Source organism: Stegodyphus dumicola, chromosome 10 (genome assembly GCF_044657685.1).
Source record: "Stegodyphus dumicola isolate Sdum_Otavi_A_Nest chromosome 10, ASM4465768v1".
NCBI lineage: Eukaryota > Metazoa > Arthropoda > Arachnida > Araneae > Eresidae > Stegodyphus > Stegodyphus dumicola.
In genome coordinates this window covers 24,900,311-24,913,288 of record NC_140777.1, presented here as the reverse complement: position 1 = coordinate 24,913,288, position 12,978 = coordinate 24,900,311, and the positions used below count along the sequence as shown (strand labels likewise).

General features: G+C 31.2%; 2 protein-coding genes across 13 annotated transcripts in view; both read right to left on the bottom strand.

Annotated features, from left to right (window-relative positions):
* LOC146994926 (cullin-5-like) overlaps positions 1-12,978 on the bottom strand; it is a 180,090-nt gene that overhangs the window by 35,334 nt on the left and 131,778 nt on the right. For all 12 annotated transcript variants that reach the window (XM_085824789.1, XM_085824792.1, XM_085824795.1 and 9 more), the window contains 2 exons: positions 6,770-6,863; positions 6,268-6,398 (listed from right to left, as the gene is read on the bottom strand). In XM_085824789.1, the coding sequence (XP_085680915.1) occupies positions 6,268-6,398; positions 6,770-6,863 (225 nt within the window). The remainder of the gene's footprint in view (positions 1-6,267; positions 6,399-6,769; positions 6,864-12,978) is intronic.
* On the bottom strand, positions 10,994-12,923 carry LOC146994928 (uncharacterized). Its single transcript, XM_085824800.1, has 2 exons — positions 12,637-12,923; positions 10,994-11,641 (listed from the first exon to the last, which is right to left on the bottom strand). The coding sequence occupies exon 2, from the start codon at positions 11,534-11,536 to the stop codon at positions 11,081-11,083; it is 456 nt and encodes a 151-aa protein (XP_085680926.1). The 5' UTR covers positions 11,537-11,641; positions 12,637-12,923; the 3' UTR covers positions 10,994-11,080.

The window sequence follows — 12,978 nt, the reverse complement described above, 5'->3', positions numbered from 1 at the left end:
TTTATATTCTCAAAAAACAAAGGAAACAATTTTCATATTGTTTCTTTCTTTAGAATAGCATATTTGTTTAGAAAACCTACAGAAACATTTGTTAGAAAACCAACAGAAAGAATTTTTTTGAGTATTCATAATTTCAATCCTTAGATTATTTAAAATTTCAATGCCTTAATATAATTTATTATTACTCAGGCATGTCTCTTGATACAGCTATTATCTACATATACTTTGTTAAATCATCATGCATCTTCTAATATAACATACCAGTAGTTCTAAGACACATTAGTGATTTTCAGTTCTAATAACAGAGAAAAAGGATATGATTCAAAGAAAATACAATGAATGAAATCAAATGTTTAAATATGTTTAGAAAACTGTTTTTTAATGAGAGTTTGATCTATTTGCAATTTTAAATTCCTATTTAAATTAATAATTTGAAAAATATGCAATTATAAGATCCATCAATTCTAATCTGTTTTTAGTAATGTTTATACAATCGTTAACAAAAGTTGAATCTTAGATTTAAAGAAAAAAAGTATAAATTATTACTGGGAAAAGCATACCTAACTGTTAAATTAAGTTTGCTGAATTAAAACTTTGCTTGAAATTGTTTCCAAAGTTATACATATGATACATTGATAATCTTGACTCGACTGGCTTACAGCTATTCACAGCCTCATATCAATGCTCAAAAGGGTGAATAACCACTTCTGGCACCTTTCTTATACAGTTAGCTGAACAACTGTTCCACCAAATGAGCATATCAACTTAGTATAGTGAGCAAGAGGAATTAAAGCCTCTAAATAAGATGAAAACTGAAAGTTGGAAAATATTGCTAAGCTGCGTGTAAAAAAAAAAAAAAAAAAAAAAAAAAAAAAAAAAAAAAAAATTGTTGATTTGTCAAGAAAACACATATACAGTAAAAGCTCAATTATCCAGCATTCAAATAATCAGAAAGTTTAATTAACGAGAATATTTTAAAATTTTAGTAAATTCATTGTTATTATTTACAAAAAATTAAATAAATGAGAGACTTTTACAGCCATCATGAAACACACAGGGACTATGACCCAGAATTTTTTTTAAAAATGTCTTCAAAATAGTGATATTTAGTCCAAATAATGGATAGATATGATATCACATTACAATCATAAGATCTTTGCCCTGTTTTTATGGAAATCCAATTAATTTTCAAAAAGCCTTTTTTTTTTCTTTTTGTAAAGAAGGATGTAAGTTAATAGTTGTTTATTTGTTTTTCTTTCACATTTTGAAGGAATGATTAAAATTTGGGACTTGCCCTAGATGAGCAAGCAGTGGGTTATAGAGGCAATGCTAAATTTTTTGCCACAGAGTACCTACCTAAATTTTAAAAATTCCACAGCCCTTAAATTCTATCGCCAGTGCTATTTCACTGTTTGTAATCATTTTGGTGCCAACCCTGGAGTAGCATTTATATTTATATTAAGTTATATGATCCTGCCAAAGTGTGTGTTAATGGGCACAATATGATATTTTATTTGAAAAAAAATGGTTAAACACTGGTGATACAACATGAAAAGTTTTGACAAGTAATTTAAGCTTTTTTAGATAGTATAGCCATAACTCGTATCCTGCGATTAACTAATTTAATAAAGAGTAACCAGTTCTTTCAAATTTTGGCCAGAATGATTAGCAGAAATTTGGCAGGATCTCCACCAACTTTCATGGTCTATGGCAGCGGTTCTCAACCTTTTGACTAACGTGTACCATCTAAACAAAAACTGAAAACCTTTAGTACCATCATTACAAAGTACTACTACATCACCACTCTTGAACAAAGCTCAGATCGCATAAATTTACAAGTGTTAGAGAAAAGACTCAGTCAAGATGTTGGGGTTTTAATTTTTGAATTCAATAGTTAAAAATACTTCGCTTCTTTACCACCAATTTTTCTCTTGTGTACCACCCAGAGATTTCACTGTCAGATAAGATGTATTACTTTTACATGGTTAAGGCCTATGACTATAGATCACCTTTTATGTCTGAAATGCATTTTTATTCTTTAAATATTCATGACGTTTAGATAGGCTTTTGATTCAAGCTGATAATAAGCAAGATGGCAGTTTTCATAATTTTATAACAGATATCTTCCCCACATTCATTTAGCTTTTCTACCATGTTTACTTTTATACCTTCAATTATCCCAAATTTTCCCTTACTATTCATTTCCTGAGTTTTCCAGATTGTCGAGTTTTTACTGTAATTATATTATTACTTATCACTTTGGGAAAAAATGCTGAATATACAATGTATTTTGGTTTTGAATAGAACACATTACGGAAAAATCATTTATACCATGCACAGAAAAGCAAAAAATACATATCCAAAGACAGACATACAGTACATGAAAATATAAATACATAAGCAATACTTTAATAAATCCAAGAAAAGCAAATATTATATAACCATTCATTGAGATGCAAACTAGATTTTTTTCCCTAGTAAGGCCACTGCCAGTTTTAGAATGCCTAAAGCAGGTTTGATCTTTCTTATTATTAACTGTGTTTTCAATCCAAGAGATATGACTGTTCACTGTTGGATTTCTAAACTGACAAATAAATAAATGTATGTATAGATTTAAAAATACAGTGATTTATATAAAAAAATATCTTCATAACAGCAGATATCTTCTCTGAGACTGCAATGGTGGTGACTCCAATACATGGTAAATAAGTCACAGCTAGTAGGGTTTTTTACTTATTAATGTGCTGGTCATTTCTGGAAAAATTTTTGTGAGTTTTGCAACCAGTATTACAGTTCCCACTCTGCTGCCATTTTGTAATTAAAATAAAATGAATTTACATTTCATGACATGTTGCAGGCAGTGGAATTGGAATACCTGGAAATATTTGCATCCATTTCTGCTTGTCTGACTGCTCTGTCTGCAGCTCTGTTTCTAACTATACAGTGGGAAGCTACTATAGTGGGGGATTGTAGATATATACAGTTTTTGCATTTTCTTGATAAGAGGATAGCTGCATTTCTTTTATAGGTGGCAGACTAGACATGTAATTAAAGTATATGCAAGTTTTTATGCATCTTGGTACTTATATGAGTCATTGCTACACATATAGTCACCAATTCTGTCTGAAATACAGTTTCTATTACTTTGTCTGCACATTCAAGTACTAGTTTCAAACTTATTTTGAAGAATACAGTATCTACTTTTCACTCATCTGTGTACAGTTTAAAAAACGTATTTTCCAAAATGCCATGGAAGTTGGTGAAAATTGTTAAATGTCATCAACTTAGTGACAAAAATTAGCACTAAGGCCAAGTAAAAGGAATTTTGCTGTATCTCCAGTTCTACAAGAGATATCCTTAATACTGCCACATCAATTGATTTAGAAGTTAAATTGCTACAAAATAATACATAAATTTAAAGACTAACACATAAAGCAGCCACAAATCCTAGATTAAAAAAAAACATAATAAAAAAGCATAAAATTACCTTACAAAAGGCATAAAATAAATAAATACAAATAAGCAACAACACAAAAATATGTAAAACCAAATTATAAACACATAAATACAAATAGCTATATAAATTACAATGACATACACTATTGTAAATCTGTATACAAAGAAAGACAATGATTTACAATACTCTCATATTTTTTAACAACTCCAATACCTGTTAAATGTTTTTTAGTTCACAAAAAAAAATTTAAACAGAGATGACTGTGACTATAGCCATTGGGGATCACAGCTCTCAAACATACAAAAATTTATTAGTTTCAAATAGTTAATTTATACCAAATATATTTTCATTAGGTAGTTTGGTTCCTTATATTTGTGCAGAGTTAGGTAGGCCTGAAACTACTAAAAATTTGGAATATTTAAGGAATTATGTAAGTTAATATACAAGGTGAGACCAAAAAGTGACTCACCCCTCCTTTCAAAAATGAGAACAGCCGATGACCTGACACATGCACATTACGATATTTGGTACGCAACGTTGAAGTTCAGGGTCATTTGAAATTCAGAGTCAGTCAAGTTTCTTGTTTCCTGTTTGTTTGTGCAGTCACTTAAACCTGAAAAGTGTTAGTGCATTGCACAATTTACCAGAAAACAATAATGAAATTCTGTTTTAAAATGGGTAAAATGCTACATGAACCTTGGAAATGCTTCGAAGTGTGTATAGTGAAGACACTTTATCTCACAAGATAGTATTTCAGTGGTTCAAACTTTTCCGTGAAGGCTGTGAAAGCATGGAGGATGACATCGCAGTGGAAGACCAATGATGAGCAGACTGACAGCAAATGTTGAAAGAGTTAGGAAGTTATTGCTGCAAGATCGCAGTTTGTCCATCCGAATAATGGCAAACAAACTGAATCTTCCTCATGAAATCTTCTGAACAATATTGATGCAGGATTTGGGTAAACAAAAACTTTGTGCGACGTTTGTCCCTCATTACTTAAGCGATGAACAAAAACAGCGGCGATTGGACTCCTGTGGCGACTTGATCAATGCAGAAGATAAAGATGACACATTTTTACAATCAATCGTCACAAGAGATGAAACGTGGTGTTTTGTGTATGATCCAAACATGAAACGCCAAAGCATGGAATGGTGCACTCCCTTATCGCCGAAATCAAGAAAGTTTCACTCCAAAAAATCAAAGGTTAAGACAATGTTGATTACCTTTTTCAAAGCACAGGGAATTATCAATAAAGAATACATACTGGAAGGTCAAACAGTTAAAGGTGAATTTTATTGAAATGTTATGAAGCACCTCCTGGCTCACATTCGTTGTGTTCGGCCCCATCTCCCTGCATCAAGCAAGTGGTTTCTGTTGCATGATAGTGCACGCCCTCATACTGCAATGTGTGTTAGATGGTTCCTCGTGCAGCAAAAGGTTACGGAGTTATTTCACCCTCCTTATTCCCCTGATCTTGTGCCAGCAGACTTTTTTCTCTTTCCATGACTGAAATTGGCACAAAAGGGACACCGATTTTCAAGCATCTCAGACATTCAAGCTGCTGTTACCAAGGAACTTAACACAGTCTCAAAGGACTAAACTATAAAGTTTCTAGATAGTTTCTAGAAACTATAAAGTTTCCAGAACTTGTATGAACATTGTCAGAAGTGTATTGTAGACAGCGGGAACTAGATCCCGCCACCTACAATACACTTCTGACAATATGCAAATATATAATATTTTACATGTAATGGTATTTATATGTAAATATATAATATTCTGGTATTTATATGCAAATATATAATACAGTTATTACTATGACATCAGTCACCTTACTTTTTGGTCTCACCTCGTGTAATTCCATAGCTCACTCAATAATAATAAACATTCTTACTTATACATATATATACACATACACATGTGTGTGTATATATAGTATATATATATATATCATGTACAAAAAGGATAGAGAATGGCCTTATCAACACAAAAAACTCAAGGCAGTGACCCAAACAAGTTTGAGAAACACTAACTTAGAGCATAAAATATGATAAATCAATCATGACTAATGCATGGATAAAAGCAATATAAATTTAACTGATTTTCAGCCTCCTTATCTATCTATTTTCCTACATACAAATTAATCTTTTTTTTTCTTTTGTTTTTTAAATTCTGATTTACATATATTATTTCTAGCTTAGATAAATGTAACTTGAAATCCTTTCCCAAAGAACTGATCCAAACAGCTTTCGATGCAAAATATTGGAGGTTTCCTCAGATGGCCAACAGAAGTAGGAAAATTGCCAGTGTTTGGTGTGGGATATAATAATTGGTCTTATTACATTATCCCTATTTCTTCCCCCAAAGAATTGACATGCAGGGATTTTCACACCAAATCCACAGTTTCTAGGAATTAGGGATGGGTTGTTTCTTTGTTTAGCACTAGATTAATGTAATTTGATAACTTCCTATTTCTTTAGCAATTCTGAAGGAAATTTCAAATACTGCCATTATTTTGACTGAAAAGCACTGTAAAAGGTATCATCATTAAAGACTTTGAAAAAAAATGTAAGTTAAGTAAAATATTTCATCCCATCAGTAAAAGATATAGAATACAATACTATAGCTAGAAACTAATATCTGAATTAACTAATTTCAAAAAGAATATTGGAACAGGAACTTCTCTCCCAAAATTTCCATAACTCTTTTCACTTAATTAATCATATAAATTATGAGTCAAATTCCATACGAATGAGCTTAACATCATCAAATATTAATACATAATGCAATTAATTACACAACATAAATACCTGAGTAATAATGGGTGCAGCAGCCTTCATTTCAGCTAAACCTTCACTAATAATATAATGCTCTAAATCTCTTAGCATAGGACTAATACCATCTGAAGCTTTGTCCATCAATTTGAACATCAACTGAAGCTCTGAAATGCAATTCCGTTTTAAATTAAAAACTACAGAATAAACAATGAAATTGGAAGAAAGAAAAACATCCACAAAATTTTCATTCTTTAAAACTAAAGAATTTAAAAAACTAAAGAATAATGTAAATTAAAGAGTAATATTAAAAACTAAAGATTAATGTATTATATTTTTACAAACAACAGCCCTTTTCTAAAAAATAATTTTCAACTCACTTGTCTGCTATCAAAATTACGATAACAGTTAACTAATAAGCTTTTACCTACATGCAGATAATAAAGTTTTAAAATTCATGTTAAGTAAGTCTTGTTAAACTTACTTAACATGAATTTTAAAACTAAATTTTAAACTAAGTAAGTTTAACAAGACTTACTTTCTGCCTCATGATTTTTTATCATTGCTGGACATTCTGCTAAAATAACTTCTTGAAATGTTGTAACAAGCAAATCTACAATGCATCTGGTAAACTAGCAATAAAGAAACATTTATTAATTCTGCATTTAAAATAAAACTGGATAACAGACAGATTAAATATGTATTAAAAGAACAAAATAAGCTACATAGGAAGACTAGTTAATGAATAAAACTCTTCAAATTCTGCTGCTATAGAAACAAATTCTATTATTATAAAAATAAAACTGCATGATATACTGATGTAGCAATCAGTTTTGTTTTTCAACATTAACTCCACTCACATCAAAGCTCATTCCATCAGTGCATAAAAGTCCCAATACTTACTGCATCAAAATTTTTTTGCATTATGTTGCAATCATATAAAGATTTCTTGCTCAGTGTCTGCATCATCCACAAAACATGCACTGCCAAAGTGAGCTTTGAGGAAACTAAAGTGAAACTCACTTGCAAACATCAGTCCATAATGTCAGAATATGATTTAACACTCACAATCAATCCTATCTTTAGAAATGTAAAAAAGAGGCTTCACAACCATAGCTAACCTAATATATATTTAGTACTTTGACATAAATCAATACCTTTTGGTAAACACCAATAATGATACATGTGTCCTTTCCATGTAAGTGTTATGCCAGCTCTAGAAATTTTTTTGTATTTCCTAAGTTGCCCTGATTAGCGTAGTGGACAGTGACACTGTCTGCTGTACTGATGGGCATAGGTTCTAATTTTGGAGAAGGCACTGATGTTTGTCAGCGTCTATGTGGCGTGGAGAGCACTCAAAATACTGGCAAGCTGAAAGTAATCTTCAGTAGTTTGGTGGCAAAAGAAGAGTGGAAGACCTTTTGAAACCTTTGGGATGTGCTCCATCAAAATGGGGGTAGAAACGTACAGTTACTGCATTGGGATAATAACTGTATGACCAATAGTGAATGTATTTGTATTCTTCTAAAGACTGTTACTTTAGTCACTTTAAGGAAATATTTCCCTTTTTAACTAGCCTTATAATCATGGTAACAACTACTGCAAAGACTGCCGAGTTCGCTAATTTTCTAAAATTCCCTAATCCTTTATATACAATGAAGACAACATAAATTAAAATCATGAATGAAGGAAGGTCCACTAAGATCTTGAAGTGCACATTTTAAAGAAACAGAGTTTAGAAACACATAAGTTTTCTCTTTCTTTTCCTTTCCTGCTTAATATGCTCTCTCTTCTTGAAGGCGAGGGTTTAATACAGGATAAAGATGGCTTCTTTTGTTTACCATTTAATGTCAACTTCAAATTAATTAAATACTAGCACTTATCTAGATAATTTTTACTGCATTTCATATCATGTATTTACTAGATTTATAGAGATACTAATCAAAAGCAATCCATTATTTTCTGGCCCGTTCTATTTTGCTAAACATTTACGAGTCTTCCAATGTTCCTAAAATGAAACTGCACGTAACAATGGTTGAATAATAGAAATAGTGTTAACAAAATTGTCATCAAAGTATTGGAATAAGAACTGGGAACTGGTTTGAAAGATGTCATTTGCCTTATTTAAACGACTTCATATGGAGAGACAGATAACCTGTGGTGTTAGAGTGATACAATTTTGTAATCTAATTGTCAGATAATATGTGTAGGAAATTAAAAATAATTAATCAATTAATTAAAAACTGATTAATTTGCTTATATCAAAAAGACATTTCATTGCCCCAAAATGCCAACTGATTGTTGGCAATGTGGTGTATTGGCAATTATGAGCTAATACCCAGACACTATAAATTCCTGTAACACAGGGTCCCCAACCTCTCTGTCCCTAAGAGAACATTCTACAATATCTGTTGGATGGTGGGCACCATTTATTTTTTCAAGGTGAATTATAGTTGGAAAGAGTTAATATTACATGCACGTAAAAAAAAAGATTGGTTGCATTTTGTTTTGTGCTGGTATCAGGGTTGCCACTCAAACAGGAGAACGAAATTCCCTCCCTTTTTCAGGTTTTCCAGGAGTGTTTTTAAGAAAATTCCAGTCTATCCATGTAGTGTGCATTTGTTGTGCTAAAGGTAAATTAATTGTGGTGCCACTTGATAACACAAAAATTTGCTAACTGCATATGACTTATATACATATATATAAAGTATATTACCAAAACATTACTATTATGACTACAATAGGAGTTATTTTCCATTTTCCCCAATAACTTTCATTTACAAAAGAAATTAAATAAGTACAATGCATTCCATCTAAACCAAAACCAGAAATGAAATTCATTGATTTTTCAATGCAATGTATGAACTTTTAAACATAAGATTTTCTCCACCATTAATTGTAATAAAATTATGTCATGAATGATATTAAAAAGTATTATACATAAATTCTGGAATGGAAGTTATTGTTCACAAAATGGCAGTGCGGGGCCCATTTATATCTATCCTATTAAATAATATATAATTGGCAAACAATCACCTCAGTGATATTTCAACACTTGCTAAATTCTGAAAGGTTAAAAAAGCATTTTTTATGCAAAACTGTTAATATAAGCATACATAACATATGTTAAATGAAAAATATTTATTAGAATTAAAAATATGACATTTAATATATTTAAACAAAACACTAATAGAAAAAATACTAATGAAAAATAAGCACCAAATTAGATTTCTTGTTTTAACTTTGCAATTTGCAAGTCAATTGAAGAAACATCTCTGCTCAATTTTTGTTTTTTTGACTCCAAAATTTTAATCTGTGCCTTGTTCCTTTTGTCTAATAGTATTTTTTATGTTTATTATCACACAGTTTTTTGTCTTCGAGTGCTCGGTGATATGCACCACGAGCAGATCTGGCATATCATAACATATAAGGAGTTACATTAATATTAATCACACCTCCATTTACTTTTATAGCATCATAAACAGTTTGCACTGCTGTTAAAGAATTTTCCTGCAGATTTTTCACCAACATATCATTATTAACTGAAAATCCACTTTCTACTGTGGAATTGCCATGTGATAAAATTAGAACTAGTTTTACAACACTCCAAAGTTCTTTAAAATCTGAGTTATTAATCAAATCCTTATAAAAGTGATCAAGTCACATTGAAGCATAATTAGTAAAAGTGTCTTTCCAAACACCCTTACTTCTGAATAATAATTCTTTAAACTGCATTTTTGATTTATCTGAAACTGTGGAATTTATCCATTCACTTTCATATATTATATGCAATAACCTCTCCATCCTTTTCTCACATAAAAATTCATTAGACGTAATGAGCTTAGGATCTAATGAAGAAATGTATTTAACTAAGCTATATTTCAATGGGCTTCTTTCAAATATTTTTTATACCAGCTTAACCAAAAATGTTCTGCACCGAGTTCTGAATTCTCTTTTGTTAAGATCAGATACTCCACTTTTAGCTAAACTCGCCCCAGCAGCAATACCCCCATCTATATCTGCAACATTACAATAAATGTTTTCATCCAGAATATCTATATTTATCAGTTTTTCAGGAGCTTTTGCCTCTCGCAGTATATCTCTTTTGACAAATTTGGAGAGAAGATGACTTAGCATACTATGGAAAGTTGTATATAGAAAGGGGCACAAAGGATCAGCTGTCTGAAATGACTTTAGAAATGGATGTAAATTAACTCCTGCAACCGAAATAAAAAATGAGATTTTTGCCAAAAGTAGCTTATCTTTAACAGCTTCTCTCAGTCTTTTGAATGACACAGTTTTTGGTAGTTCGGATGATTCTACATATTTTTTGACATGATGAAAAATATCAATAGCTCTCTCAGCAACAGGTATGTTTTCACACCATTTTACTTCACAAAACTTCAACGGAAAAGTTGTACAGTTAGTGATGGCAATATAGTCTGCTTGCCAAGCAAGACTGTCTTTACATACTCTATGCATATTTTTAAATAATGCACTTAAATTCCAGTCAGTACCTTTATGGCCAGCTCTAAAGGCACCATGAACAACATGCAAACCACAGGACCCAATATGTAATACATGGCAGGCATCATTATTTGCTAAATTTTCTTTCAAATCTCTGAGGAATTTAAGATTGACATTTGGTCCATCCAATGATACTTGCAGCAATTTCTTTTTATCTAGCTCTGAGGTTCCCTCAAAGAAACTTCTCAGAAGGTCATTGGCAGATACATGTCCCCAAAAAATTGATGTGAGGTATCTTCATTCCTCGCACTGTCCCAAAATCTAACAAAAAGATCCATTTTGCCTCTCTGGACAATTCTATTTAATGCTTCATTGAAGCAAATTACAAATTCAGTGTTCTAAGATCAGAAATGAGCATCTTTTTGAAGTATGGAGCTAAACCAAATGACACTAAATATGACATTTTTGTATGTCCCAGGGTCATAGCTTTAGCTTTATTGCTGTCATCAAACACTTTCTGGAACAGAACAGCAGCAGCATTAAATGCATTATAAGAAACATCTGAAGAAACAAATTTCATAGCCCACAGTAATTCCGCAGCAAAAACTTTGTCCTCAGGTGTGAACGCGTTTAAATTTGATGATTCAGCAACTAGTGCCGAAGACTGCTGTGTTTCAGAACTGCTTTTATCTATGGAGAAATAGTTTTTTAAGTTTTCAGAGTTCATCTTCACAAAAATGATTTTCTTATGTTTTACACTGTTTATGTGGCTTGTAACTGCTTTCCTTCCCATGGTACTAAGCATGATATTTTGTTGGCAAAACGTGCATCTTGCCATGTTAGGAGCTAATTCGATAGGTTGCAACCATGGATTCCACTGAGGATTGAGACTAGAATCTGCCCAACCTGGATTAAAAAATGTCTTTTTTCAGATATTTTGCAGCTAAAAAAAGAAAGAAATCTATTTAATATTTTTAAATAAATTCAAGTATTTTATACTTATTTAGCAACACACATAAGTTAAAAATATGTGCACTAGATTTCGTAATGGTATGTTATCATACTGCCAGAATTAGTTTCACGAGTATGCCACAGAAAATTGCCTGAAATTTGAAAGTATTAACTAATAAGAAATAAATTTAGAAGGATGAAGCAACATTAAATGATATGAATAACATTTAAATAAATTAATTGAAGATTAAAAAGTGAATTACAATAATTAACGGTATTTTGCCAAATATAGTTATATTGAATGGTTAGTCAAGATAACTTGTTATTATTTTGTTTAATTTACTCCAAAATAACAAGGCATTTATAAAAAAAAAAAAAATGTTTAAAAGATTTTGTTTTGTATGAGCTTGGAGGAAGGGCACAGCAAAATTGGAAATTTCAAGCAAAAGCAGGATTGATTACTGATTTTTACAACATGAAGTGTATAAAAAAAGAGGGGACAAACATTTTAATATTTACTGTTTGTTTCTGAATTCGGCAACAAGTTTTATCGTCGTTTATTTCTCAAAAATAAATTTTAAATGCGAATTATTTAAAAATCGAAACAACGGAAAACCGAATTCAGAACACACACACACACAAAACAAAACAAAACCAAAAAAAATGGGGGGAGAAGAATATTTTGCCAATTACAAAACAAAGTCAATTTTTTTAATGAAATTATAAAGTATCAGATTTTTTTGCGTCATTTCAAAGTCCAATAATCATAATACACGCCACCAACGATGTTGAAAAGCTAAACAGTTCAATTTGATTTGTTTAATACTGCACAAAATATGATTCAAAAAGCAACAATAAACTTCTTTTAACTTTAAAAATGCACTGCATGAATTCTTATCATTTTAAAAAGCAAATACGATAGAGTGTTACGTAAACATACATTAAAAAAAATTAATAAGATGTAAAAGATTACAAAATTTAACTTACCAGACTTTTTAACTGAAAACAGAAAAACGTGCTCTCTTAACCACGAGGCATAACTTCATCTCTTTCTTCCGTTCCACATGTGCATACGATTCTTTGTGCGAGCCCCTGAATTCAAGAGGTTACTGGAAACAAAGATACTGGAAACTTTCTTTGCCTTTCTGAAAGACAATCTGGTTAGCGCCGCAAAAATTGGCTCTATGCCAGCTGCCCGAATGACAAGCACGCAATACATAATTCCCCAAGAACGTGATCACTGTCAACATTGGTGCGAAAATCAGTTTTGGGGGGATTGCCGTTATGAAATTCCCTAATTTTTTTCAAATTTTGACTAAAATTGTTAAA

Bases quoted from the DNA above. Each gene is read 5' to 3' on its own strand.
- LOC146994928 (XM_085824800.1), bottom strand. From the start codon at position 11,536: ATGGCAAGATGCACGTTTTGCCAACAAAATATCATGCTTAGTACCATG.